This window comes from Lissotriton helveticus, chromosome 4_1, assembly GCF_964261635.1.
Source record: "Lissotriton helveticus chromosome 4_1, aLisHel1.1, whole genome shotgun sequence".
Classification (NCBI taxonomy): Eukaryota; Metazoa; Chordata; class Amphibia; order Caudata; family Salamandridae; genus Lissotriton; species Lissotriton helveticus.
The window spans coordinates 836,340,713-836,368,391 of record NC_136063.1 but is presented as its reverse complement, the minus strand read 5'-3'; the positions used below and the strand labels follow the sequence as shown (position 1 = coordinate 836,368,391).

Genomic DNA, 27,679 nt, shown 5'->3' with positions numbered 1-27,679 from the left:
GGCTTCAGGTCTACCTCGGAATAGCAGTGTCAACCATGGCAGAGAGGCAGTGCTGCACCAGAGGCCTCCAAAGGTGGCACGGAAGCTCAAGGATGGTGCATCAATTTGGTGAATAAAAAGGGGGCCAGTACATAATATGATCTTCAGTTAACGCTGGGCGGGAGAAGGTTCTTCTGTTTCGATGTCCGCCTTGGAGTTACGCTTTCCGGGGAACATGCTGTCTCTACCTCTGCGCCTGGAGCATCCAGTTGCTTGACATCGGACTCCTCTTGCTCGCCGAACAGGTCTTTGGTATTTTCCTCCTCTGGTCTGTGCACCAGGGAGCACAAGGCGATCAGACGGGCATGCTGGTTTCGAAGGCTCTTCTTATTTCAGAACACAAGACAAGCAGAACAGGAGTATTCTCGATGATCGGGAGACTAGCAAAGGTTGCAAACCTTGTGGAGATTGGCACTTGGCATGGCAAGTGGGGCAGAACTGAAATGGAGTCCTTTCCATTATGAGGACATTCTCGACTTAGAACGACGTGTGTCAACAGTCTGGTGACCAACATGGAGGTGTTAGCTCATCTGGCATACAGGCCAACTGAACCCATAGTGGGGAACACAATATTTAGAAATGCAGTGGCCTACACCGCCCCTTGGAGAGGCATAATTATTATTTTGATGGAATGTGGGTTTTCCACTGGAGGAGGGATTGGGCCCCCATGGAGGGCACGCTTGCCCCCTGTGGAAAACAAAATGTCCCAAATACATTGGGCAACCACGAAGCAAGTGGCCTATTTTATGATCTGTTGGGCAAGATTTTACTGTTAATTTCCCTGATGCACTCACATGATGGCATGCAGCAAGACCCAATGTGCAAAAAATAGCTACATTTTAGATCTAGCATTACCCATGAGCATTTGATTTTACAAATATTATACGTACAAAATACTTAAAGGAGCTTTCAGCCAGCTATCCTCATCACAGTAAAAAGTACAGCACAAGGAGTATGTCAGCCCACTCCAGCTATTGGCTAACTTCACTGTGAGTGATCACATTCTGCCATTTAGCCAGCAACATCTCCGCACACAAAGCTAGACTCTTAAGTTCCTTGAGCTAATATGACAATGTGTGCTTCCTGAGAGCACAGATCTTTGCTTTCAGGCTTTTTTTGTACTGGCAATGACTAGGAAGCTAACCCAACAATAAAGTTTTGCAAAAGCCATATCAAATCAAAACAAGCACTGAAAGTTAAAAGGATGGCATTCAACGCAATATCAATGGGCTTTGCAGGTGTTTGTTTAGCTATCTGGTTTGCTAATGGGGGGGCACACTTAATTGTGGTGCCTGAACCTAGTTTCTGACCCTGTCTGACTGCGTTTCGCTTTGGTTTTGGTAGACACCTACCTAAAATTGTCTATGCTGCATGCAAGTCCCATAATAAATTAACACTGGTGGGAGTGGGCTACCCCTCGTCCCATGAAGTATACTGTGATATTGGGTGAGTGATAAGCGGTCAAAAGAATTAGATTTTTTTTGTCTCTTTTAGTGTCTTTAGAGAAGTCCTTCGGGTCGCAGCATTGAGAGGCTAAGCACTTTTTGCTTTTCCACTTTAACATATCTCAATCACATACATCCGCCACAGATTTGAAAGCATACTTCTGCCTTCTACATAGAAGATAGTCACTCAGAAGGAAAGTTTTAGATGGAGTTTTAGACAGTCAACAGAGACTCCTTCCCAGGTACTAACTCAAGTAATGAGGACAGCGCTGAGGCAAGATCTGATACTGAGAGCTTCAGAAGGAAAGCAAAATGGAGCAGAATCTGGAAGTGATTTTTCAGTCTGCAGAGTTCCAACCAATGGCTTTTCTTCCAGCGATTCTGAGGAACTTGGTCCAGGCAGTTGTGATGTCCCTTTTCAAGCACAATCTGTGCAGTCGACAGACTGTAGCACAGTAACCCAGACAGTAGAACTGTCTGGTGTCAAGCACAGAGTTATCTCTTGGCAGCCCCTCAATTTAGTTCAGTTCTAGATTTCCCCCTTTCACTGCATATGCTCAATGTAAAATCAACGCTACAATTTTTTTGCCTATTAACTACGTTCGTCTCTTTCTGGATGTTGACTTACTTGAGGAAATTGTGCACCAAACAATTGTGTGCTAAACAGTTTGCGGGAGCATGAAGGTACTCTAGGGCGTCATTCTAGGGGACACAGTTTGACTCCCACTTCACTTGGGAAGTGGGAAACATTTCTGGGCCTTACGCTCAAGATGCGAATAGTGCACAAACCAATCATACACTCCAACTTGTCAACTCATATGATTTGGACAACACACAGCTTCTCACTGGTCAAGAGCAGAGGTAGGTTAGCTAAAATTCAGCCTTTCATGGATCATTCGTCTGCCAGGTTTCCAGACATTTACACTGCTGGAAAGAATATAGCAGTGGATGAGTCCTTGATGCTGTGAAAAGGGTGACTGCTGTTCGGGCAGTGTATACCAAGCAAAAAAGCTTATTATAGCATCAAGAGGTAAATAATGTGAGAAAGCTCTACTGGTTTTGTATACAGCCTGAGATTACGTACAGGGAAGGACTCTGCTATAAATCCTGCAGGCTGCCCTACAATGCTAAGAATCACCGCACAGGTTGTGTGGAAGCTTGTCTAATCACCCCTTCATAAAGGTTATAACCGTTATGTGGACAAGTTCTATGCAGGAGTCGAGCCATTCAACAAGCTGTACAAAACTGGCATGGAGTGCTTCCCTGGTGACCTTTTGGTGTCAGTTGGCAGAAGTTCACAGCTCAACAGTATACTTGATTACAAAAATTACATAGATGGAGTGGATAATAAACGGCCAGGTACTTCAGCCATGTAATGCGCAAAACTTGCACATAGTTATTAGAAGCAATTTACATACAGTACGTATGTTGTTTATAATCATACCACAGGACGACTGGTGTAGTTCCCTGGCTTTCAATTGGTCATAATTGAAAATCTTATTGTAGAAGAAGCAGCAGCTTCTACCTCATTTGCTATGGAAGACAATGCAAGGCTGCAGGATTGGCACTTTGCCCACCGTATTGCTGCAGAACAGGGATAGAGTGGACCATGTTTGTTAATGCAGTTTTCTCTACCCAAAGAAAGGGGCAGGACAGTTAGGATTACTGTCCCCAGCGTTTGTCTAATCCAGGCCTATGTTTTCAAATTTGCTTCACTTCGTACTATACACAAATGAAGATTTGGGACATTGAATGAAGTGGAGCTGTAATATTAACAGTATATACCTTTCCATGGCTGTGCATGGCTACATATTTTCCATGGGTCACTATCAGACTAGGCAAGCAGCCTTTCATATTGTTGCCTTTAGTTGACAAAATCTTGGTCTTGCTTATACCGGTTTGCCACCTTCATTCTCGGTCAGACTGTGGCTCAGGTTCTTTTTGCCAAACAGCAAGTGTATTACAGTCACAGAATTGTACAAACCAGTGGACAGAAAATACGCCATGTTTTCAAGGAGTACACTGAAAACCCAAATCCCTTAGTAGTTTTGAAAGTGCTCTTTAGGGAATTTAGAACAGTCTTCTCCAGCATGTTTACTTCAGTGTTAAAGGTAGATATGCCCACACAGTTCTCAGAATGTAAGGCAAGTTCAAAGGCATCCTCGGACACCCCCCAACTCACATCCGCAAACTGGAAAGAGCTGGATTTAGCACAGTAGGTGCGCTAAATGTGCATGAAAGACACGTCTTCCTGAGCCATAGGTGGTTGCCACAGGAGGCATTAGTAAAAGTTCACTTGGCATGTATCCGGTATTAAACAGAGCTTCGAAGAAGACAGAGACATGAACAGGTAGAAAAAAAATAGCCTAGGTATGTTTTTATAGGGCTATTGCATGGGTGAAAGGCACATAGTCAAGGTACAAGAAACACACAGAACACTGCACCCAGCACTACAGACAATGATCATATTTGTGGCCTGCTTGCCATGTTTATCCTATGTCAGAATGTGGTTCATGTTCTGTTCGCATTATGCCCATAGATTAAGTGCTCTCTATGGATCTTATGAGAGTTTCCACAAGCATGTTTACAATAGTTTTAAAGGTACATATGCTCGCACAGAGGAATGTAGGTCAAGAACCAAAGGCATCTTCGGACACCCAATGTTCGACCACAAACTGTAATGAGTTGGATTTAGTATAGCGAGTGCACTAAAGGCGCATGAAAGGCAAGTCTTGCTGAGCCTCAGGTGTCTGTCATAGGAGATTTTAGTAAAGGTGGACTTGGCACATGTACAGTATCACTCAGGACTTTAAGCGGGACGGATAATTACAGGTAGTAATATCAGTCTAGGTTTCTTTTCATTTGGGATGTTGTGAACTTCAAGGCACCGACCTAAAACAAGTCCAGCAATAATGGTAGACTTTGAGGTGTACCAAAGGCCAGAGACATATTTACAAAAAAATGATTAAGTGGTTCAAGGACTCAAAAAACTAGTTTTGGTCTAAAGTGCAAGGTATAGATATGTCCATGTCGAGCACTGGATACTCAAAGCAGCTGTGACAAGACTAATCCCTTTGAAAAAATACTGCAAGAGTTGAGGGAAAGAAGCATTTCATCTCGAGAATTTACATATTTCTACAAGAAGGAGCATGAGTAACAGAGGGTTGATATCAGGAACAATGGGAGGATGAACTAGGCCTGTCCCAGAAAGAACAATGGAAAACAATCATGAAGAGTTTGCGGAAGGACATTACCCATGCACAGCTACTACAGGCAGCAAGTAAGTTCCTATTTAGATAGCACTTTACAACACACTGACTACATGCGATTGATAGCAACAGATCAGAGAAGTGCCAAGGGGGTTATGGGGCATGGGGATACTTCAGAACATATTGTGGTATTGAACCCAGATAAGAGACTTTTGGAAGGGTGTCTTAGGAGCATCAATAGAAGCCTTGAAAATTCAGGTACCAAAAAATCAAATGAGTCCTACTTGCGTGGTTCCTCAAGTGTTTTGGGAGATTCTGTAAGAGGACCAGGGAACTGCTCAACGTAATGCTATTACCAGCTAAACAGGTACTACTGGCAATACGGGGTACAGTGGTAACTCTTTACTTACATTACTAGTATCAAAGACTTTGAAACATAATGGGACTGCAAAATAAGCACTCCTTACATTAGAGACAGACAGATCCTACTCTATGAAGTTGTTTAAACTGTTGTAATATTTTGCTTAGGACTGCACACAGATTAAGAGGGAGGAGTAGAGTACAATGCCGAGCTTTCTGGGGTGGTCCGTGGGAGTTGGAGCAGTGCAGAGGGCAGTGGGCCACCAGGTGTTGTTCCATGCTGACAGGGTGATTCCGAGAACAAGGACTTCTGTCTTCCCTGAGTTGAGCTTTAGGCAGTTGTTGCTCATCCAGGATGTGACATCCTGTATTCCTTCCTGGAAACTGCGTCTGGTGGTGGTGGGGTCCTTGATGAGGGAGAGGATGAGTTGGGTGTCGTCGAAGTAGGACACTATGTTGAGGCTGTGTTGTCTGACGATAAGGGGGGCCATGTAGATGTTGAAGAGGGTAGGGCTGAGCGATGATCCCTGAGGTACTCCGCAGTTGATTTTGGTGGGTTCGGAGAGGAAAGGTGGCAGTCTGATCCTCTGGCTCCTGCCAGTGAGGAACGAGCGGATCCAGTCGAGGGTGGTTCCCTGTATGCTGGCAGTTTGTAGTTTTGAGGAGAGTGTGCGGTGGGAGACGGTGTCAAACGCTGCTGACAGGTCGTAGGATAAGGGCTGCGGTGTGGCCTTGGTCGAGGAGGGTGCAAAAGCTGTCTGTGGTGGCGAGTAGGGCTGTCTCTGTACTGTGGTTGCTGCGGAACCCGGATTAAGAGAGGTCGAGTATGGCGTTGTCTTTGAGCAACCTGGTTAGTTGGTGGTCTTCTCAGCTACTTTTACGCGAAGGGGAAGAGCGAGATGGGACGGTAGTTCTTGAGGTCTGTAGAGACTGCTGAGGGCTTCTTGAGTAGGGGTCTGACCTCTGCGCGCTTTCAGTCATTGGGTAAGGTGCCGGTCTCGAAAGTGGTGTTGATGGTGTGTCTTAGTTCTGGCGCAATGGCAGCGGAGGCCCTGAGGTAGATGTGTGGTGGGTAGGGGTCTGTTGGGGCCCCTGAGTGGATGCCTTTCATTGTCGAGGCGGTCTCTTCGGTCGTGACCGGGGTCCAGGAGGAGATGGTAGGCTGTCTGGTGCTGTCGGAGGGCGGGGTAGATTCGGAGTCAGGAGTTTGGTCATTGAAGTTGTTGGTGTTAGGAATGTTAAACACCCTTTTCCCGTTACAGACCCTTGTCTACAGCTCATGTATAGGGCATCTGACATCTGCCAATGCTTCTGGAACCAGTTCTAAAGCAATACTGACACAATTAATTTTTGGGTGCTCTACAGAAATAAATGGTGTGACAGCAGGCTATAAATACATTCAATATCAGCCGCCCTAAAGCCTACTCCCAAAATGTGTGCAAGTTTGAAGCCAAGATAATGAAATGGGTAGAATGTCTTTGTGCTCTACTCCTCAGTCCCAGTGTTCCGTTTGACGGCTGAGGCCCACAGTACAGCGTCTTCAGTTGCTGCAATTCTCCTGGATGAATGCATATGGGTACAATGGCAAGGTAGCTGCACCCTCCTCAGCGCAGCTGTATCTTTGGCAGTTGCAGCACTTCTAGGCTGACCAGTCCACATTTCAGCTGTGTCTTTCTCGGTCACTAGAGGTAGAATGAGATCGCGGCCCACAGCTACTGCCAGAGGACAGGATGGTAGTTGTGCTTGTGCAGTTTTTTGAGGCAGTTCTGAGGAGGAAGAACTGTGTATATCCTGTGAGACCCACTCACTACAAAGGTCGCTGCTGGCTTCAGTCTCTAATGAGGTCCGCCGTCTGAGTGTGCCTCAAGCTGGGAACACACCAGGTTTTGCCTCAGACAACCTCTGCTTCAGCAGGGAAACACCATCTCCTAACTTCTCAGTAAACCGGAAGGCTTCCAAGCATTGTCAGATTTAAAGCTTCTGTAGCAGAGTGCAGATTTCAGATAATGCCCCCTCATTTCTGGGAGACTAGATGTCATGCCGACACCAGCCCAAGTCACATAGCATTCCTTAAAGTATTCTGCAGATTACTGCCTTTCTTGGGCATGAAGAACTTCAAAATGATCAAAATGGGGTGGTTTGATTCATGCTCTTTTACATATTTTCCAGATTTGTAATGTGGATTCACTGTCAGGTTTCACAACTGGTTTGGGTTGTTTCTCTTTCAAATTTCACCTTCAAACTGCTCTCCAGCACAGCCTTTAATTAAAGTGATGATTACTACAGTAGGGAGCAATGGGGTTGGCTTCAAGCAAGAAGCATCCAAAACATGGCACAATGAAGTATGAATTCTCTGCGCCTGGCTATTGTTAGCCAGCCTGAAGAATTAACTAGAGACAGACAAAAGTGCAGGCACTGCAGAGAAACTGCGTCACATTGAACAAGATAAAGTACAGTTCCACCCTATCAACTAGTAAATGGCAGTTGTCAGTAAGAACTAATCAGTCGTTAGTTGCTAACAAGGCCGGAACAAGGCCGGCCCTCACTGAATTTTCAAGGAAAGCCCTGACTCCTTCCTTAACTTCAGGTTCTAGGTCTGCAGCCATAAGAAAGCAGGCAATGCACTTTATTGTCTAAGGAAGTTATTCTCGCCCACCATATTGTACCAAGCTAAACTAGGGGCATCCATAATGGCCTCAGTGCTCTCACTCACAAACACAGGGTACAACAATTATATCATACGCTAACAATTTACACACTTGACGAGCACATGGGATCTCTGCACAAGGTTCTGCGTCTCACATAATAACTTTACACAAGTTGGGCCAGTAGACCAAGCTCTCATAGACACAGAGGAAGGCTGTGTTATCTAAAAGGGTAGAATGGTTCAAAAGTATTAAAGCTCACAATAGTGGGTTATACCTGGCCTTAAATTCCCAGATCCTTGTTATTGGCCTTTACTTTCAACCTGAGCCAATAATTTGGTGAAGGGAATTTTATATATGGCAGAATCTGCTGAGTCAGACTCCTAGCCTATAAAATCTATCTTCGAGAGAAGAAACAATGGAAACTGCACCAGAAAGCAAAAGAGTCAAATGATGTACCATTACAGATAAGTAATTAAAGGCATATTGATTAGTAAGCAGTATGAAACTGTAACGGAGAAATGCACAAACACACACTTACCAGGACTAAACAAGTATCCACTAGTGAAAATGTCCCAGACCGCCCAATTCCTGCACTACAATGGATAACTGCAGGTCCATGTTCAGAGTTTAGGGAGCCAGATTCTCGAACCTCAGCCAGGAAATTAAGAAATGATGCAGGGGATTCAGGAACTCCAAAATCGGGCCATGTTGTATAATGAAAATGATAAATTTCTCTGCTTTCACCAAGCTAAAGGCAAACACAATGGTAAGAGTAATGTAAAACTGGCAATCAACTAATCACGTTTTATAAAACATGCTTACATTTAGAGTTATTTCCATGATGTGAAGGAAGCTTAATGAACTAGAGAGACCGAAACAAATCAGTCAAATATGCAGACCGAATTTTTTAACTTTGCAATAATAATGTTCACACAGTCCTCTGCATTATATAAAAATGTGTGTTGCACCTTAATTGTAATTGCTTCAAGTTCTAAATGTATGCAAGTAGGATGGAAAAGCTGGGGTAGATACAATGGCTAAATGTTATGTTATAATAAGCGCATTTCATGTAGTGCACATACACCAAGTACTTGGCATTAAAAAAAAAAGTTACTTACCTTTGGTAATGCGCTTCATAGTAGAGACTATCTAGCAGCAGATACCTCAACTTTTGAATATTCTGCAGGCATAGGCTGGATCTGGAAACATTTCAACAGTACTTCTGCGCGCCAGTAGGTGGAGCTGTGCAGTTCCACACTTACATTGTTAAGCTTAGGAAACTATAGATGGAGCCTATATAGGTGCCACTCCTGCGCGTAAACATCAGTTACTTTTGAGAGTGTCTGTGTCGCCAGGCGCAGAACGCCAAAATTAAATTGGTGTGGGCAGTGTGCAGATTCCTAGACTTCGGATCTTATTTATGGATCTAGCGCAATCACAGAATGGGGAACATGAGAGGATCGGTAGGACTCTGTGGCTAGATAAGAGTCTCTACCAGAAAGAGCGTTACCAAAGGTAAGTAACTTTTTCTTCCGACACAGACTCCTCACTGTGACTAGATACCAGAAGCAGTACCTATCTGGAGGTGGGTCTGTAGTTGGACTCAAAGCAGAAAGGACTGCAGGACAAAATGCCCCAGATGGCGAACCAAATTGTCCAGACAATAGTACTTTGTAAACGTACGGAGGGACGCCCATGTAGCCACCTGGCAAATGTCCAGGACAGGGACTCTTCGTGCCAACGCAGTTATAGCAGCTTTAGCCCTGGTAGAATAAGCCCATCGTCCAGGCAGTCCTTTCGGATACTGCTTTTTAGAAGATCTAAATGCAGAGCATGTTCCAGCAGGAGATGGTACTCTTCTGCACAGCATTGCCTTTTTGATCCAGAAAACCCCACAAAGAGCTGATAGTCTACCCAGTGTTTTTTGGTACAATCAATTTAAAAAAGTTTTGCGATCGTCTAAGCGATGGAGTCTCTCCTCCGCCTTAATGGAGTGAGGCGAACCACAGAATGACAGCAAGGCTATGTTTTCACCAACGCTGAACAGCATCACAACTTTTAGACAAGAAACATGTTTGTGTCTGCAAAACCATCTTGTCTGGGAAGAAGGTGTATGGCAGGTTGAAACAGAAAGCATGAAGCTCACTGGCACCCTGAGCTAATGTAATGGCAACAAAGAACACGGTCTGCAAGGGTCAGTTGTGAAGTGGCTCAAAGGGAGTGCATATTAGAAATTTAAGGACCAAGTTAATGCCACACTGCAGCATGACAAAGGGAAAGAGCGGAAACAAGTGTTGCAAACCTTTCAAAAACTGGAGAGAGCTGATACGGCAACTGCGGAAAGGTACCCTATAAATGACTTAAACTTCAGGGGATCTAAATGCAGAGTGCAGCATCAAGCCACAAATTTGACTCAACGAAAGACATATATAGTTTTTGTCGAGGGTCACACGGCTTCCAAGATAATATCAACCACCTGCAGAAAAAGGTCAGATGTGGTTGCTCAATCTTCAAGCATTAAGGCTGAGAGTGTGAAGGGCCAGGTGCAGCTGCTGCAACAGCAGATCCTCCCAGAGGAGCAGCCTGATCGGAGGACAAATGCTCACGCCCAGGAGTTCTGGATACCATACACTCCATGCCCATTCAGGAGGCACTAGGATGAATGGAGCTCAGTTTCCACCAATCTTCTTGAAAACTTCAGCTAGTAGTGATATCTGCAGAGAGGTATGCAGGAATCCAAAGTTAAACTCTAGGCAGAATGCTTCTCTGAGCGAAAGACGTCTTGGAAATTCCCACGTACAGAAGTGTGACACTGCACATTCTCGGTTGTGGAGAACAGATCAAGCCAAGGTGCTCCCCTTTTACGAAAGCAACTCTGCGTCACCCTCTGCGTGTAACTGCCACTCATGATCCACAAGGTGCCAACTGCTGAGCACATCTGCCCTGGCTTTCAACAATCCACCAGGTGGATCACCACCAAGAAAATTCCTTGGTGGTCCAGCCATTTGCAGAAGTGCATGACCTTCTGGGACAGGATCCTTGACCCCACACCACCCTATTTGTTGTAGTACCACAGAGCATTGGTGTTGTCCATGAGCATCTGAACCAACCTCACCTTGATGGATGGAAGGAAGACTTTCAACACCAAGCGGAATGCCCTCATCGCCAGAAGGTTGATATGGAGCCAGGATGCTACCAGAGGACTCTGTTTTCCACCGCTACCAGATGGTCGCCTCAACCCAGAAACAACCCATCGGCCATCACTGAAAAAGGGAGGGAGAGTGGTCTGCCACTGACTCAACTGTGGTTCAGCAACCACCACTACAGATTAAGTCTACTCTGAAATCTTAACGCAGTCAGAGAGGTCCCCTTGATGTTGGTGCCCACTGAGACTTAAGATCCCACTGTAGAGTCGGCTTATGCCACTGGCTGTGCTCGACCAGTAAGGTGCAGGAGACAATCAGTCCGAGCAGCATCCGAGTAGACCTCAATGAAACTGGATCAGATGAAGGGCTCAGAAAGGGTGAAGGAGAGCAAGGGAAAGGAGTCAGGTGTGAATTTGGCACACTGATTGTGAACTCCAAAGATAGCAGGAGTTTTGCCATAGTCTGAAGGGGGTTGACGACTCCTTGGAGAGAACCCGCCTTCAACAGCCTGTCGTTGAGATGGGGAAAGACTGGCACCCCTGACCTCCGAAGGTGTGCTGCTACCACCGGCATCACTTTCGTGAACAATCGTTGAGCGCTGATGAGACCAAAGGGGATAACAGTAAACTGAAAATGCTCCTGTCCCACCTCAACTCATAAGTAGGGCTGATGGGCCTCCAAAACGGGTATATGGAAATAGGTGTCCTGCAGGTCCAACGCCACAACTCAGGTCTCCAGAATCAAAGGCCCACAAGACCTAGGCCAGGGTGAGCATTTTCAATTTCTCTTTCTGGTGAAAGGAGTAGAGATGGCACAGATCTAAAATAGAACGTAGGCCTCTGTCCTTCTTGGACACCAGAATCGAAGAGGAATAACAATCACAATCTACTTCTGGCATGGGCACCCACTCAATAGCCCCTTTGGCCAAAAGGGTTTGCACTTTCTGCCGCAAATCTAGTCCGTCAGTTACTGGGTGAAAGTGGAAGGTCTCGCGGTAAGACAATGAAAGTAAGGGCATATCCTGCGCTGAACAATTTGCAGGACCCACCTGTTTGATGTTACGGCCTGCCAACCCAGCAAGAATCATCTGATGCAGGATGACCACCGGGTGACTCTGCTCCACAAAGGGCACATTAATGGGGTTTTCCAGGTAGAGCTTTTTGGAGGGGTAGTGGACTGGGCAGTTAGTTGACCTTCACTGTAGGAGTGGTGGGCACCGCAGCCTCTACTACGTAACTAATGGGTGACTATTGGAGGTTGGAGGGGCTCGCAGTATTGGGCACTTCGGCTGAAGCCAGGAATGGAGAAGTAAGGCGGATGAGGCTGGCGAGGGGTGGCTGATTAGCCCAGGGAGCATTCTGAAGCCCTTCCCTTCAGGAGCTGCTTGAGAGCGGAGTCTACCCTGTCCCCAAATCCTATGAGGGAAAACTGGACACTGCCTTAAAAAATGGCCTTAATTAAGTTGCAAAAGAGACCTCTGAGAAACCAGAATGAAGGCCCGACCACATGGTCTCAGAGTGGTGGTCAGCGCATGATCGCACAGATAAACAGCCATCACCAGGGGAACAAGAGGAAGTTCAGGGGAATAAAGGTGGAGAATTGCAGGTGGCAGAAATGGGTGGGGCCATAAAGGGTGGGTACATTAAAGAGAAATGAAGGCAATACCCCCACATGAACAGAAAGAGTGCTGAAAGAGTTAGAGTGCGATAAGAGGGTAAATGATGAACAAACACTGGCAGAGAAAGAACGAAGAAGTAATATTTCGTGTGCACAGAACTGAACCATGCAAGCCTAACAGACAGCTTACACAGGAATATGATGCTGAAGAGCTTTATTCCAGTAGAAAGACTGCCTAATGAAAACATAGTGAAGCAAAAACAAAACTGACAATCTATCAAGGGGATAAGATCCTACTGCTACAGGACACAACATAATGCCCACTGATACAGAGCAGAGTCTTGCCACCAGTAGTGGATAAATTGACAGAACAAGGAATCAGATTCCCTAGGACAGTAGTTCTTAACCTGTGGTTTAGGGAGCCACTTGGGGTATGCAAAAGCACAGAAAATAAAACAGCATTAACAAGTTAACAAAGTGTATATAAATAAGAAGTAAAATTAAACATTTTCTGCCATTTTGTAAATCTGAAAGTGTTTAAAATTGGAGGCCTAAAATTAAGTTGATATCCGCAGACTGATTCGCAGGAGCAGCGAAGTGCATCAAACAGAACATAGTAGGGACGATGGGTGGCACAACTGAATTTCCAAAAGCTCCAACTTAACCATTTTTTTGTTGTTTTTAGGTTTGTGAATTGATTAAAACATTTCATCTTGTATGCATTTGTTTGACGAATGCTTGTTTATGTAATTGTTTGTTAAATGGTTCAAATCATTGAGTGCGCTTAGGTCAGAGTCCCCGGATTCCATTAATTTCTCTGTGGGAGTCCCCGGATTCTAATAATGATTCAGTGGGGAACCCAGGGGATCAGTAAGGATTAAGTGAGGGACCACAGAAGCCAAAAGATTAACAGCCACTGCTGTAGGACATTCCCATGTGGCAGGTTTCCCCAGGTCAAACAGGAGAGAATTTAGCTCACATCTGTGCCGAGAGTCCTGCTGGCACTGGGGTTCGGGTCTTATTAGAAGGACACAGGCCAACAGAGCCAACCATCAAAATTCACATCAGGACATAAGAAAAATAAATTGCAGATAAGTCGAAATGACAGGAGAGGGACAAGGACAAAACAACTAAGAAATAAAAATGATGCGCAAAAATCTTACAACATAAGCTACCAGAGTTTAGAGTTAGATGGGAGGGATTAATAAACAACCCTTTCTAGATCTTGGCTGTGAGACATTTAAATGGAGGACAGAACTATCCTCAAGTCACTCAGTTACAAATTTCATAGACTAGAGGGGCAGAGGGGTTGGTGGAAATGTAAGCTGTTTGAGATATGTTAGGGCAGGAGTAGAGAGGGACATTTGAGGTGTGGTGGATCGTAGTTTGGAAAGCAGTTAGGATCATGGCAGCAGGTCACTTAACAAAAATAAGATGCTCAGCCAGAGAAAAATCAGCCAGATCCTTTAAATTAATGTGATGGGCATAAATGACTGGAGAAGAGGTCAAGACTACATACCATGCCCGTAAGCTAAAAAATGAACACTAGAATGCCATAATACCTAGTACAGCTGCAAACAAAACATTTTGTGCTGCAATACTATTGAGAAATCTTGTGGGAAGGTAAATTAGATATCATTAATGTATGGGCAAAGTCAGTAATTTCTGTTAAATGGAAGACAGGAAAAGAAAGTCACAAAAGCATCAGCGTATGGGAGAAACCTGGGACAAGGCAAGCTCGTGAACTTAGTGCTCAAGAAACATCAGGGTTTTGCATAACGTGGATAATACTGAGACAATAAACATGACTGTACAATACCCAAACTGCATAGTTGCAAAAGAAGATCAAGACCCTCACCCTCGGGGCAGGGAAGGGAGGGAATCTACTTAGGTTTTTAAGGTACTATTCTATCACCTTGTTTAGCAATAAAGACTCCCAATGTGAAAACACAAGATGCCCTTACTTATAATGAATGTAGGTTGAAAATTACCTATTCCTACGTTTCAGTTGTTGTTTGGTTATTTGTCTTGGGGTGTCAGCGTCTGGTGGGGTAGTAGCAACCAATCCATACCCCGAGTCATGCTTGTGTGGCCAACCGGTGTTATTTGGTTGGTAAGGTGGAGTGGAGTGGCATGTTTGCAGTGTTGTGTCTTTTTGTCTGCGCCCTTCATAGCTCTCAGAGACAAGAAGAAGAGTAGTGTTGTACAGTCATGGTTATTTTACCATTTGGTTTCCAATTCTAGTTGTTGGTCAATAGTATATGTGGGTGGATTGTCCTTTTTACATGCATCCTATTTATGTGCTGTGGATTTTTGCATTGTCTGGTGTTTTTGGGCTATGCGTTTGCGTTTCTTAGTTGCTTCCTCTGGTTTAATAAGCAGAGAGATGTGTGGTGGGTGTCCTGCTTCTCAGGTTACCTGATATAATCAAATATCAGGGTGATGGGGGCTCCCTGGACGGTGGTAGAGTCAGAGGACCAAGGCCTGTTTTAACCTACCTATGTGTCTGCAAATTTCTACACATTATCGTGCTTCGCAAAAGAAGCCTATTGGTTGGATGGGTAGAAAGGTGGAGCAGACCTCGATAGTACCACTGTGGTGACAATCCTGGTGCAGCGATAATCACTGTCTGGGTTTGGTAACAGTCATCTGCAGCAGGGGGGTTCAGGAGGAAAAGTGTGAGCTAATGTCTTTAGACAGTCAATCAAAAGTGCAGTCGCTGGTGCAGGGCATTGTAAGGGCGGACAGACACAGGCCGGCGTGAGAGCAATATTCCTCAACAGAGTTTACTGGCAAATTGTCGGTCTCCCTCAACAATAATCAGGCTCCTGACCCCCTTTTTAGGTCTCGCCTAGACAGCACACAATCGCTGCTCTAGGAGAGGGCCTTTAGCAATTGGTCTTCACTTTTCAAGCACTCGCACTCGTGCTTGTGGCAGCATCCCTCTTGCGGGAGTGAGCAGCGGCGTGCAGGGGACATCACAGATGCTCGCTCCCGCAAGGTGGATGCGCAGTGCAGACCGCTTGTTTCTATTTTCTGTCCCTTCTTCATCTATTCCTGCTTTCTTACCCTTCCACTTATTCCTGGCCATGGGAAGAGTTCTCTTTTTTATCCCTATACTTTTCATTTAATCTCCCCGCTAGGTGTACTGTAGCAGGTCTGCTTCAACTCCGGTGGTGAACATCCCTTTCTTTCTGAGGTTTCGCTCCGGATGTATCTAGCCGATTATTTTTCCTAGTATGGGATTTATTCCACTAACGGGCTTCATTACCACTTTCAGTATGATGACTTTATTTATCTAGCCAGTACATCGCCGATTAGTCTACCTGACCATGTCTGCTTTTTACATATGGCGGCCGCTTTTCAATTTACGGAATTCTAAGATGGCAGCCATAGTGTGTCGGTTCCATCTAGTTATACACTTCATGCTTTTATTGGTTCTCAGGTGAGATTCATCTTCAGTATATGTTAGCGCGTTTTTGCTTACTTATAGCGCGTCCTCAGTTTGTTTCATTTCCCGACTACTTGATGAACGTTTGACCGTTTCCTTGGACTCCGACTTCGTGACTTTGTCAAGACTTATAAGTAAGTACTTTTTAAACCCTGTAGTCGCTCCCATTATTAGTTTTGTGGCTATTTCCCTCCTCTTCGGATGACCTGTGTTTATATTTTTTCCAGACTAATTTCTCATTGGCCAGTACCCTTTTGGTCCCGAGAGTGCACGTTACAATCGCAGTTTTCCCTAAGGTTAGTTCCTAGTGACTGTGTCTCTTTGAGACACCCGGGTAAGACTTTGCCCGTGTTTTTCTTTTTCATTTCAGCTATTCCCCTGTAACTTTTGCGGTCTAATTTAATTTTCTATTCTTCCAGACTCGCTAATCCGATCCTATTTTGGTGCTCCTTGGGGACCCGATGTATCCTCTTGTAGTGTACTCTACCTTTCTTTGCCCTAAAGGTAAGCGCTTTTTCCAGTCGAAATATGCTTATGTGTTAGACCGGCATTCTTTCACTACTCAATTTTGCCTTCAGATTTTGCTCTTTTTAGGCTATTTAATTAGGTGCGGGCCCATTTTATATATTTATCATTTCTTGGGTCCTGTGGACCGTAAGTCCTGGGCCACTTATACTTTATTTACTTTAAACATATAGCCATATCTGAGATTGCCTTAATGCGGGTGAGGATCCCCCCATGCACCAGTCTTATGTTATTCCTTCTATTCTTAGAATCTATACTGGACTAGGGACTCTTTTACAGCTTTGGGCCCATCCCAGCAAGAAGAACCACCACCATGTTTTTGTTTCCATTCTTTTTGGAGCATATTTCTTTCAAATTAGTGACCTGTATAGATCTTTGTCTTTCCTAAACATTATTTGAAAATGCTAGGGTGGGGAGACTTCAGTTTGAAAGAAATCATTTTCTATTGGTAGCGAGACTTTCCTATCCTGAATCTTGAAAATAGTCTGTGTTTTTCACAAGCAGGGTTGTTAATATCAGTGTTGTGTAGATTTATGCAGCATAATCAGTCTGTCAATGAAGATGAGGGAAAATCTGGTAAAGCACAAGCATTCTATTGTGGGCTATATGTTTACTAGTTTTCAATGTTATGATCGGTTTGAAAGTTGCTGGAATAGCTGTCACTATTGTTTTAACATTTTGGAATCAGCTATACTTCATTCTTCTGTAAACTCGATGTGAAGTCTAGAACCAGCAGGCCCAAAAGCGTTGGTGGTATTTTGAGTGAAGAATTACAAAGCTTGATTTTGTATTTGTTCTGTACAATACGGAGCTACTATTATCACTAGTTAATCCCTACAATGGGAAAATGGTTAGAAGTATTTCATCCTCTCTGGTTGCTGAGCGGTGATGGCCTTCTGAAAAGGGTTACCATTTTAAAAGAGAAGCATAACCTCCAGATGCAGAAGGCTACTCAGATCTACAACATCTAGGAGATTTTCATTGAGCAAAAAAAAAGCTGTTGCTGAGGGCTTGTAAGCATCTGATTGTTGCATATAGTGCTGCAGGTTCACATGCTCTGCATACTTCTGCCATCTAGTGCTGGGCTCCGACTATTGTAACTTGTTTTTCTTCAAAGAAAGTCTTTCACATATCAATAAATCCATATTGATGCATAGATTTAAGCAAGAAGTCTCTGGATTTAGAGAGAGCGAGTTGTCGGCCAGAAGTGGACTTATCCAGCAAAGGGTCAAGCACAATATTAAAGTCTCCCGCTATTATCATTGGTTCTGGAAAATGCAAGAGCTCAGAAAACAGCGAGGCCAGGGAAGAGGGATCATCTCGGTTAGGTCCGTAATATCCAACCGACGTGACGCATGTACCGCCTAACATGACAGCCGCAATTACCCACCTACCCAAGGGATCAACCTTCTGTTTCAAGAGTCTTGCTGTAATAGCTTTTTTAAATAGAATAGTAACCCCTCTAGTGTTAACTGTTTGAGAAGTGGCAACAAATAGATCTATCCACCTGTTTTTTTTTACCAGGTCAGATACTTCAGCTTCAACTAGATGTGTCTCCTGGACTATAATGACCTAAGCATCAAAATCACGGATATATTGTAAAATTGTGTTAGATCTGGGTTTATTGCGCAGGCCATTAACGTTCCAGGAGAGAATCTTAATGGTACTCATAGTTAATATATCTAGTGATGCTGGGCCCTACTAACTTACGCCCCTTAATACTACTTGGAAATGCACGATTCGTCCACTTTTCAGATATGGGGTTGTCGACCGCCAATTTGGAGATGAGTTCCCAAAATAAAGAAAACAAGATCGGGAGGCCGCTTGTTCTCCTATAATGTGGCAAAGATGTGGAATGCTCTCCCCCAACATCTAAGGTCCAATCCCGACCTCACCACATTTCGCAAGCAGCTGAAAACGTTCCTGTTTAATAAACAGTAGTCGGGCGGTTATTCCTTCTTAAAGCAACCAAAAGCCTCAGCTGCAATCTCAGCGCTTGGACGCCTCAGGGCAGCTATGTGCGCTTTATAAGTCATTTTCATTTTTTTGTAGCCTTAGCCTTACCCGCGTGAACCCCCCCCCTGAGGAACCCCTGATTAACCAACCGGAACAGATCCGGTTTGTGATACCCCTACCGACCCTATCTAAGCTTAGGCAAAGCGCTGGTGACTATCGTGGTTGAGGGATAAGTAAATCTAATAAGAGTTAAGCCTGTTGTAGTCATACTCAGAATTAGTTGAGTTACCTTAGCTTGTAACTCTACGAAGGTTTTTAGAGGTTTGTGTATATACTCGTGCACCTTGTGTTTTAATTTAAAAAAAAAAATGTTTCCCTTTTTTTATATATTTTTTTCCTTTTACTCTTTTCTTCCCTTTCCCCCCCCCCTTTTTTCCCCCTCCTTTCATCCCTTTTGCTTTCCACTTCTTTTTGCTTCCCTATTTTTTTTTTCCTATTTTGTCCCCCTTCTGCTCCCCTCTTTAGTTTTTTTTTCCCCCTTCTTTTCTAGATTAACTTATTTTTTACTCTTCTTCTATTCTACTACGGAGGTTTATGTCAAAAACTCTATAGGCAACAGTATAGGGGAACCCACGAAATTCTCGATTTAAAACTAACCTACCGTCAATTTTTAGAGGTGCCTATGCTCATTAGTAGCTCATCAGCCGCCTGAACTGTACGGACATTAAACATTTTGTTGTTGAACATGATCTTCAGTGCTGCAGGGAAACTTAGCTGCACAGACGCCCCCAAGTTTCTAAATGCCTCCATTCTCCTGCCCAGCTCCCACTGCCTATCGAGGGTCGCCCTCGACAGGTCAGATCGTACTTAAAAAGAGAAACCCTCTCCAGACAGGCATTTTTGTTTAAGGGCAAGGTTAAGAATGTGGTCCTTCAATAGAAAAGTGTGGAAGTTCACCAGAACCTGCGGGGCTTTGTCCGCTGCGGGTTACGCCTGAAGGGATGTCTAGATTGAGTTCCTCCTCTGTATGCGATAAGTTTAAAGATTTTATGAGGAGTTGAATAATATATGCCTTAATGTTGGTTCCTTCGCTTCCCTCTGGTACATTCAAGATGCGGATATTACAGCGCCTCACGTTGTTTTCCAGGGCCTCCATTCTATCAGCTAGTAGAATGTCCTCTTTTTTAAGTTTCACTATTTCTTCCTTGGCATTATCTAATTCTAGGGACATTGCCGCAGTTGTTTCTTCCAACACCCCAGTTCTTGAGAAAAGCCCGTCTATTTTGTTATCCAGTGATTCACAGTATGTCCTGATCTCTTTTTGAATTTTAGATGACTCCTCAAAGCCACGTTTGATGTCAACCGACAAATTAGAAATCATGGTTAGAACTGAGGAGAAATCCAAACGAGAAGCAGAGGCAGTTGCATCTGCATCTGCAGTTGATTGTGCTGTAAAACTATGAGAGGGGTCAAAAGCTGGTTGCAACTGAATATTCTGATCCACATTTAAAGGGGCCCCAGGTAGTAAATGGTGTTGATTGTCCAACTCTAAATCTGCTGGCTCAAGACTTGCATCTGTTTCCAAACCGGTGCATTTACCAGAGAGGCTATAGTCTTCCACTACTGTAATACTAGTAGATACGGCCGGGATCAAATCAGACTTATTGAGACTTGAAGAGCTACTAGGACTATTGCTGCCATTGATACGCTGCTCTATTGGTATCTCTAGAATTGGAGCAGCATTTGCTGGCGTAGTATTTTCGGTGGGCAAACCTCCCCTCTCATTGGGTTGACTCTTGCTATGTAGCTCCCCTTCCATAGTTTGTGGACAAGAGGCCATATAACTAGATACAGCAGGGCTAGAAATTGTGCCTGAAGATACACAAGGGGGGGGGGGGGGGAACTACTCTGTGCGAGGCTTAGGACCTGATGTATGGCCTTGAAATAAGACCGCAGAGAAGGTGTTATCTTTGAACCAGAATCCAAAACTGATTTTGCTGCTTTGGCTTTTTTGGATCGTTTAGGTTTGACCTCTGAAGAAAGGTAAGAAGAGGATTTCGATAGCGTTCTGTTGATACCGCAAGCACTGCCGCTGATGCTAACGGGTATTTCACTAGCTGGATTAGTTAATTTGGGTCCCGCTGCAATATGATCTCGGTCCTCGCCCCCAATCAGCTGTGTGGATTCCAGAGCTAAAGTGGAAAACAAGTTTAGTTTACCACGATTAGACTTCGCTCCTCGGTACTGGTTTAGGCTCCCGGTTTTAGCGGCCTTTTTTTCTCTGTGCCCCTTATTAGTTGTTGCTGGAGTCAGTTTTATGGAAAGGTCATGTCGGGCTGAGGTATGACTTCTGAGGGAATAGGGATTATTAGCCAACCTAGTAGTCTGCTCTAGAGTCCCTGCGCCAAGTTTTGACCCTTCTTCCAGCCCAGCAAATCCCTCTCCACACGGCTCGCCTAGCGCCCTCAAAAATTGATTAGCCACTACTTCCCCCTCTCCCTGGCTCCCCTTCACCTTGTTCGCCGTCAGTCCGGGTTTATTGAACTCCACCGCTGCCTCCGGTCGAGTTGCCAAAGCCGGCTCCGAAGTGTTCACGGTCGCGCCCTCCAACGCCGCCACGCATACCTTTCCACCAACAGTCTGAGGAAGAAAGTCTCTGCGGAGGGAGCGGACCTGCCTCCCTCGACGGAGCTCCAGGGCGGCCCGGTGCCACTTCCACGGCACCGCCGATGACGAGAACCAAGTCCGCGGCTGGCACTGAAGCAGAGTCGGCAACAGCAGCGAGGCACTCGGGAGAGCAAACACCGAGTCAGACCGGAACACGCCCCCATGCACATGCATGGAGAGCGAGAGGAGACCGGATCAAGCGGCGCGGTAATTGCAGAAAGTCTTCGGTAAATAGAAATATGTTCCAAAAATAGGTATACAGTAGTAAAAGAAAAATGCTAGGAGTGCTGGCGCTCGGATATAGCCCTCATTCGTGAAAGAAAAAGCCCAAACTCTCCGCTAAAGCTTAGAGCTGGGTACCTCTGCTGCCGCCATGTTCCTCGCCAATAACATTTGTCAGGGACAGAAAACTGGCTTTTCCTTCCGAAATTACAAGTATCGTCACAGTTCAAGGATCGATTTCTTCCTAGTAAACAAAGTTCTGTATAAATCAGTTAGGAGTATAACTTATTTACCATCTCATCTGTCGAACCAGGCGGCGGTACTCCTAGACCTTGAACTGCAATCTCAACCCCCGATTAGGTCATTGTCAATTGACAGGTCTTTCCTTACATCTTCTGATGATTTGGAGTACATTAGAGTGGAAACACAAGAATTCTTTAAAGTTAACATCGGTTCTGCCAGCTCTAGTACAGTATGGGACGCTTTCAAATGTTCTCTGAGAGGGGTCATTAAGAACAAAACTTCGTTCTGAAAAAAGCAGTATACCCAAGGGGTCACGTTGATAGAGGCTAACATATCGATAGCCCAATCAGAGTTAGATAATCTTAACAATGCTCCTGAACATGTCATACTGGCTAAACGGGAGGACTTGATAAAGCTTAAAGGGCGACTAGCTTCTCTACTAAACCAACGTATTTTGCAAAGGTGGGAAGCTAGCAAATTAGCCAATTTTGAATTTGGTGAAGGGGCGGGCAAATTATTAGCCTGGAAGTCTAGAACTGATCAGACGCGTAACAATATTGAGTCTATAATTACTGGCTCTGGTACAGTTTCTTCTGACCCAGAAATCAGGTCAGCCTTTAAAGACTTTTTTCAGGCTATCTACCGAGAGGATAATAACATCTCTTCTGACAATGTAGGAAATTGGCTTAATAAAATTACACTACCATCATTATCTACAGAACAAGTGGCTTTTTTAGATCAGCCTATAACGGTAGAAGAGGTATCAACTGCTATACTCAACAGTAAGTGTGGAAAGGCGGCGGGCCGGATGGCCTGCCGGCAGAGATATATAAACATCTTGCAGCTGATATTGCTCCCTTTCTCACCAGGTTATTTAAGTTCTGATAGACGGCGATCTACCGCCCACAACGTGGAATAAAGCTTCAATCACGCTAATTTTGAAACCAGGAAAGGCATCCACCGCCTGCGGCTCGTATCGCCCTATCTCAATACTCAACGCAGACTACAAGATCTTCGCGTCACTTCTAGCCAAAAGGTTGGGGCAGGCCGCTCCTTCAGTTCTACATTCAAATCAGAAGGGCTTTGTTAAGGGCCGCCAGCTTTTTGAACTGACATATGATCTAATAGGAGCGATCGATATGGCAACTAGCTCATCGCTGCCCTTGGCTATTCTCACGTTGGACGCAGCCAAGGCCTTCGACAGGGTCAATTGGGTATACCGGTCGGGGGCCTTGGAAAAATTCGGCGTGGGCCGGGCCTTCTGTAGAGCGGTGGAACTGCTGTACCATAATCCATCGGCCTCGGTCTTGGTTAATGGCGGATTGTCGGAACCATTTACCATCACAAGGGGTACTCGGCAGGGTTGCCCGCTTTCGCCCCTGCTTTTCGATCTCTATATGGAGCCATTTGCTCAAAAAATCCGGGAGGACATTAATATCATACCTTTTAGATATAGAGATTGGACAAAAAAAGTATCCCTGTATGCTGACGATATTATGATCATGTCTTCAGATATCAGCACTGCGTTTCCCACATTCATAAACTTAGCACAACAATTTGGCAACATCTCTGGCTATGAAGTAAATGCCACTAAGACCGAGGTCATGGTCTGGAATAATACAGCAGCGGGACTTCCTGTGCAAACCTGTGACAACATGAGATATCTTGGCATAAAAATTGTAAAGGATATCAATTTGATTGCCTCTACAAACTTTACTCAGGTGGCTAAAGAATGTAGGAAACTAATGAGTTCTTGGGGTCATCTTCCACTATCGCTTCTGGGTCGGTCAAACTTAGTCAAGATGTCTATACTACCTAGGTTGACTTACAGCTGTCACACACCCGAATGCTACTTAAAACTCCATTAGATCAAGGCATCGGGCTAATGTTTTCAACATTATTACAGTGTGAAGGTCTAAGCCAGTTGGGTTTTCTATTTAAGTTCGGAGACCCCAAATTCTTTAAGAAGATCAAACTGAAGGTACTGCAGGGCCTTGCAAGAACTTGGTATAACCTCAGAGTCACTACTAAAATAGGCTACCATTTTAATAGATCTCCTATATGGGATCTTCCTGCTCCCCCTTGCTGGACCAAAGACACATTGATAAGCCCATTAAAAGACGCTGGTATCTTAACATGGGGAGATCTCTTTTTTGAAGGGGATATGTTCTCTTGGGAACACCCAGTGAGCAAGGTAGGCCCCAATCTCTCTAGATTAAAATTCTTACAAATCTCAAGCTGGGCGCAAGCACAAAGAACTGGGCCCCCTCGTCGCCAACAACCACCTTTAGGAGGAAGTAGCCAACTGGAATCTTCTCTACTGGACAGGTCACCAGCACCCAAGGAGGTCTCCTACTTCTATAATCTTATCTTAGAGGAGATCGACGGGGAATTTCATCTTCCAGACCAGTTGTGGGGCTCCATATTGCCAACATTAAATTTGCATGAATTATGGTTAACTTCCTGCAATGTTCTTTGGGATATTGTCAAACCTGCCTGGCTTCGCAGAAACCACCTTTTTACCCTTCACAGGGCTTATTATTCACCTCAGAGGTTGTCTAAATTTTCAACTGGCGTACCAGTGGCTTGTCCCCGTTGTGGCCAAGTGGCAGCCTCGGATGCGCATATGTTTTATGATTGCCCACATCTAACATCTTACTGGCAATCAATAGGCAATAGATTAACATCCTCAATAGGCTCTATTGTGAGTATAGATCTCCGCCTGGTAATTTTTGGAGTAGTGGACAAAAAGCGAAACGCAAATATCAACCTCTTGTTCTACTCAATGCTGGTGGCTCGACGTGAAATCTGCAGGCGGTGGAAAGAGGTTTCTCCTCCAACGTTGCATGACTGGTGTTCCTCCATGCTACAAATATCTAAAATGGATCTTTCCAGGGCTGGAAAACCTGCTAAAAGAGCTTTTTGGTCGAAACTTGATTGGTCCCAATAACTTGACCTGGTCCCCCCCCCCCCCCAATGATTACGAAGACGAAGCCATGACATACTCTCTTCGCTCTATCACTGCCGTCCTTTCTTTAAGGCGAATTAGTGGTAATAGCAATGGTGGAATCTGGTTAATGGCAATCACCTGTCAAATGGTGCACAAGGGGCAGAGATCAGCTGGGACAATGACATAGCTGTAGGGTCTTGACGGATCCGCATTACGATTGCACCCCAACCAGTCCTGCACTGAGACAGCTTGTCTACTTCTCATATCTCATTTTTCCCTGTCCACGTTACCGACGGGCTAGCCATGGTTGGGATGAGGGGAAAAAAAAGAAGAAAAAAAAAAAAGAAAGTCTTTCAAGTCACACGTTCTTGTGTCTCGTCTGGATGTGAATTAGCCAAGAGTGGTGGAAGATGATGACAGAGGTATTCACTCCTCTGGCTGCTGCATCAGCTGACCCCAAAGCACACTTGATGGTAACATTGGAAATGAGCATGACATTCCTTCCCTCTTTGGGTATTAGTCGGGAGATGCTAGGGTAAAACCTACTGAATTGGTGATCCGTCAGTTTGTGGTGGGTCAGATCGCTACTATCTTGACAGTGGCATTGATGCACTTTCTCTCGTAGTCAGAAACAGGGGTATTGTCTGACTGGCTTGCCACACTCTTTTCGGGGCAGTGGAAACAACCAGGAAGTCCGGTAGGACATAATCCCCGATATAGAGTGGATCTGAGGATGCCGGCTTGAACGGCTTTTCAATCCTGGGTGCACTTTAAAGATCCGATGGGCAGATTTTACCACCCCTTTGTGCATGGGCAAATACTGGAGGAAGCGCTTGATTCTGGAAAGCATCTACACCAGAAAGTCATCATCCTCTGGAGTGACGTACATATCCACCTTGTGATAGGTGGCAGTACTTTGGATAACACTGTGGTATACCGTGGTGTCATATGGAGGGAAAGTCCTAACAAAGACATGGTCAAGGTCCCCAGGAGGACCCACATCATAGTCTTTACAAGAAATATCAGTGGAATGCAGGTAGACTGGGGTGCCAAAGTCCTGTGCATGAGAGATTAGTGGCTAGGGCTTTCTGTTTCTGAGTCTGATTCCGGCGACCCTTGAGGGGAAGTCATAGCAGGTGAGAGACAAGGTGGTGGAGAAGGATGGAGAAGAGATGGAGCAGGAGGAGCGAAGCCAACAGCTTTGTTCTTAAACAATTATGGGGTCAGTGGCAGCAGAGAAAAGTCATGAGATGGGGTGTACTCTAAGGCGAGTCAGCAATTTTTAGGCAAAGTTTTCTCTGAAGCCGAGCTTTTGCCTGTGCATGGGTGAATGATGCTGCACCCTGCCTTTCATCCCGCTCCTATTGGAGCTTTTCAAAGACAGGCCTCTCCTCAGAGTCGGCTGTCGACGTTCTGTGCCGTTGGCCTCAAACTATCACCCTAGACAGAGGTATCTTCTTTGAACCTTCGGCACCAACATGTAGTCTCTGACTCATGGGCTGCTGGGGGTCGACACTCTTTGCTGGATCTCGTCTCTGCTCCAACGCTTTGCTTCGGTGACAACTAGAGCCTGAGGGCAATGGTGCACCCGAGAGTGGTGGTGGTGCACCTGAGAGCAGTAGTAGCTTAAGCTCGGATACCTACGCCCGACCACCAGAGGTGCAGTGTTCAGATTTGGCACACAGCTGCTTACGTTTTTTAGAAGATGTTTGGGTGCCGACCGTATTCTCTTGTTTTAGTGTGGTCTTCAGATGAGGCCAAGGAGTTACTTGAGGTAGATGAGACATCTTAGGGCTACTCGTCATCCTCTTGAACAACTTCTTCTGTCTCTGAGGAGTCAGAATTGATCATCGCTGGACTGGTTTGGACAGCCAGAAGATCAGTTGACTCACTAGATTCTTTTTTTTCAGTACCGAGCGGTTTGCCTCAAAGATTTGCAGCATCTCAGAGGATGAAAGATACACTTTGTTTTGGGTCCACCACCAGTCTCTATGCTGTTGAAGGGTCGTTTTGCTCCTGAAGGCTGAGCATGAGTTCCAGCGAGTCTCGTCGTGCTCTGGAGAGAGGCAGAAGTTACTGATCATGTGGAGGTCGGCCCAAAGGTACTTGGAGTGGTACCATGCGCATCTTTTGAAAGGTGTTCATTTCATTACCTTATGCGAGTCATCATTCTCCGGTGTCATAAGGAGGATGCAATACCCCAAAAAACAGGGGCACACAAAGTGTAAAGAGGCCCAGTTGAACAAGTTACTTACCTTCGGTAACGCTTTTTCTGGTAGATACAATATCTGCCTGTGGATTCCTCACCTTGTGAATATCCCCTTGCGCCAGCAACATTCGAAAATTCTTTTTGTAGCTTCACGCCGACGTGGACTTGGACGTCATAGAGGCACGGCACCGCTCGCGACTCCGCTGACGTCACCGACGCCTATAATAGGCCCACGCCGGCGTGATGACATCAGTTCCGCCCTTTTTTCCGTGCCTTCGAGGCACACGGACGGACCAATGAAAGTAGACATATACCCAGTATACGCAGTACAAATATCAAGGTAACACACACAGTGTGAAGCAAATGCAACAAAACATTTGAAATAAACAACCCCTTGAAAATAAAACAAATACATAATAGAAACTCTGGCATAGAAGAGTGGCCAACGGGGAGGCGGGTGGGTCAGTGAGGAATCCACAGGCAGATATTGTATCTACCAGAAAAAGCGTTACCGAAGGTAAGTAACTTGTTCTTCTGATAGATACATCTGCCGTGTGGATTCCTCACCTTATGAATAGAGTCCCACAGCAGTCCCCACTCCCGGAGGAGGGTGTCCACTCTTCTAGACCAGGAAATCCTGAAGGACAGAGCGTGCAAAATGACCGTCCCTCCTCACTTCGGAATCCAAGCAGTAATGCTTCGCGAAAGTGTGGAGGGAAGACCAAGTTGCCTCTCTACAAATATCCTCTACAGGCACACCTCTAGCCAATGCTGAGGTCTAAGACTTAGCTCTAGTAGAATGAGCCCTTATACCCTCTGGTGGTTCCTTACCGGCCAAAGAGTAGCAGATCTTAATACAGAGGACGATCCATCTTGATAAAGTCCTCTTATGGACCACTCTTCCTCTCTTGCAGCCAGCAAAGCCAATGAAGAGCTGGTCATCCAACCGACAGTCTTTAGTCCTGTCCAGGTAAAAAGACACCGCCCTCTTG

General features: G+C 45.1%; 1 protein-coding gene across 8 annotated transcripts in view; it reads right to left on the bottom strand.

The window, feature by feature from the left end:
* PTPN2 (protein tyrosine phosphatase non-receptor type 2) overlaps nt 1-27,679 on the bottom strand; it is a 456,918-nt gene that overhangs the window by 103,222 nt on the left and 326,017 nt on the right. For all 8 annotated transcript variants that reach the window (XM_078687490.1, XM_078687491.1, XM_078687493.1 and 5 more), the window contains one exon: nt 8,240-8,449. In XM_078687490.1, the coding sequence (XP_078543616.1) occupies nt 8,240-8,449 (210 nt within the window). The remainder of the gene's footprint in view (nt 1-8,239; nt 8,450-27,679) is intronic.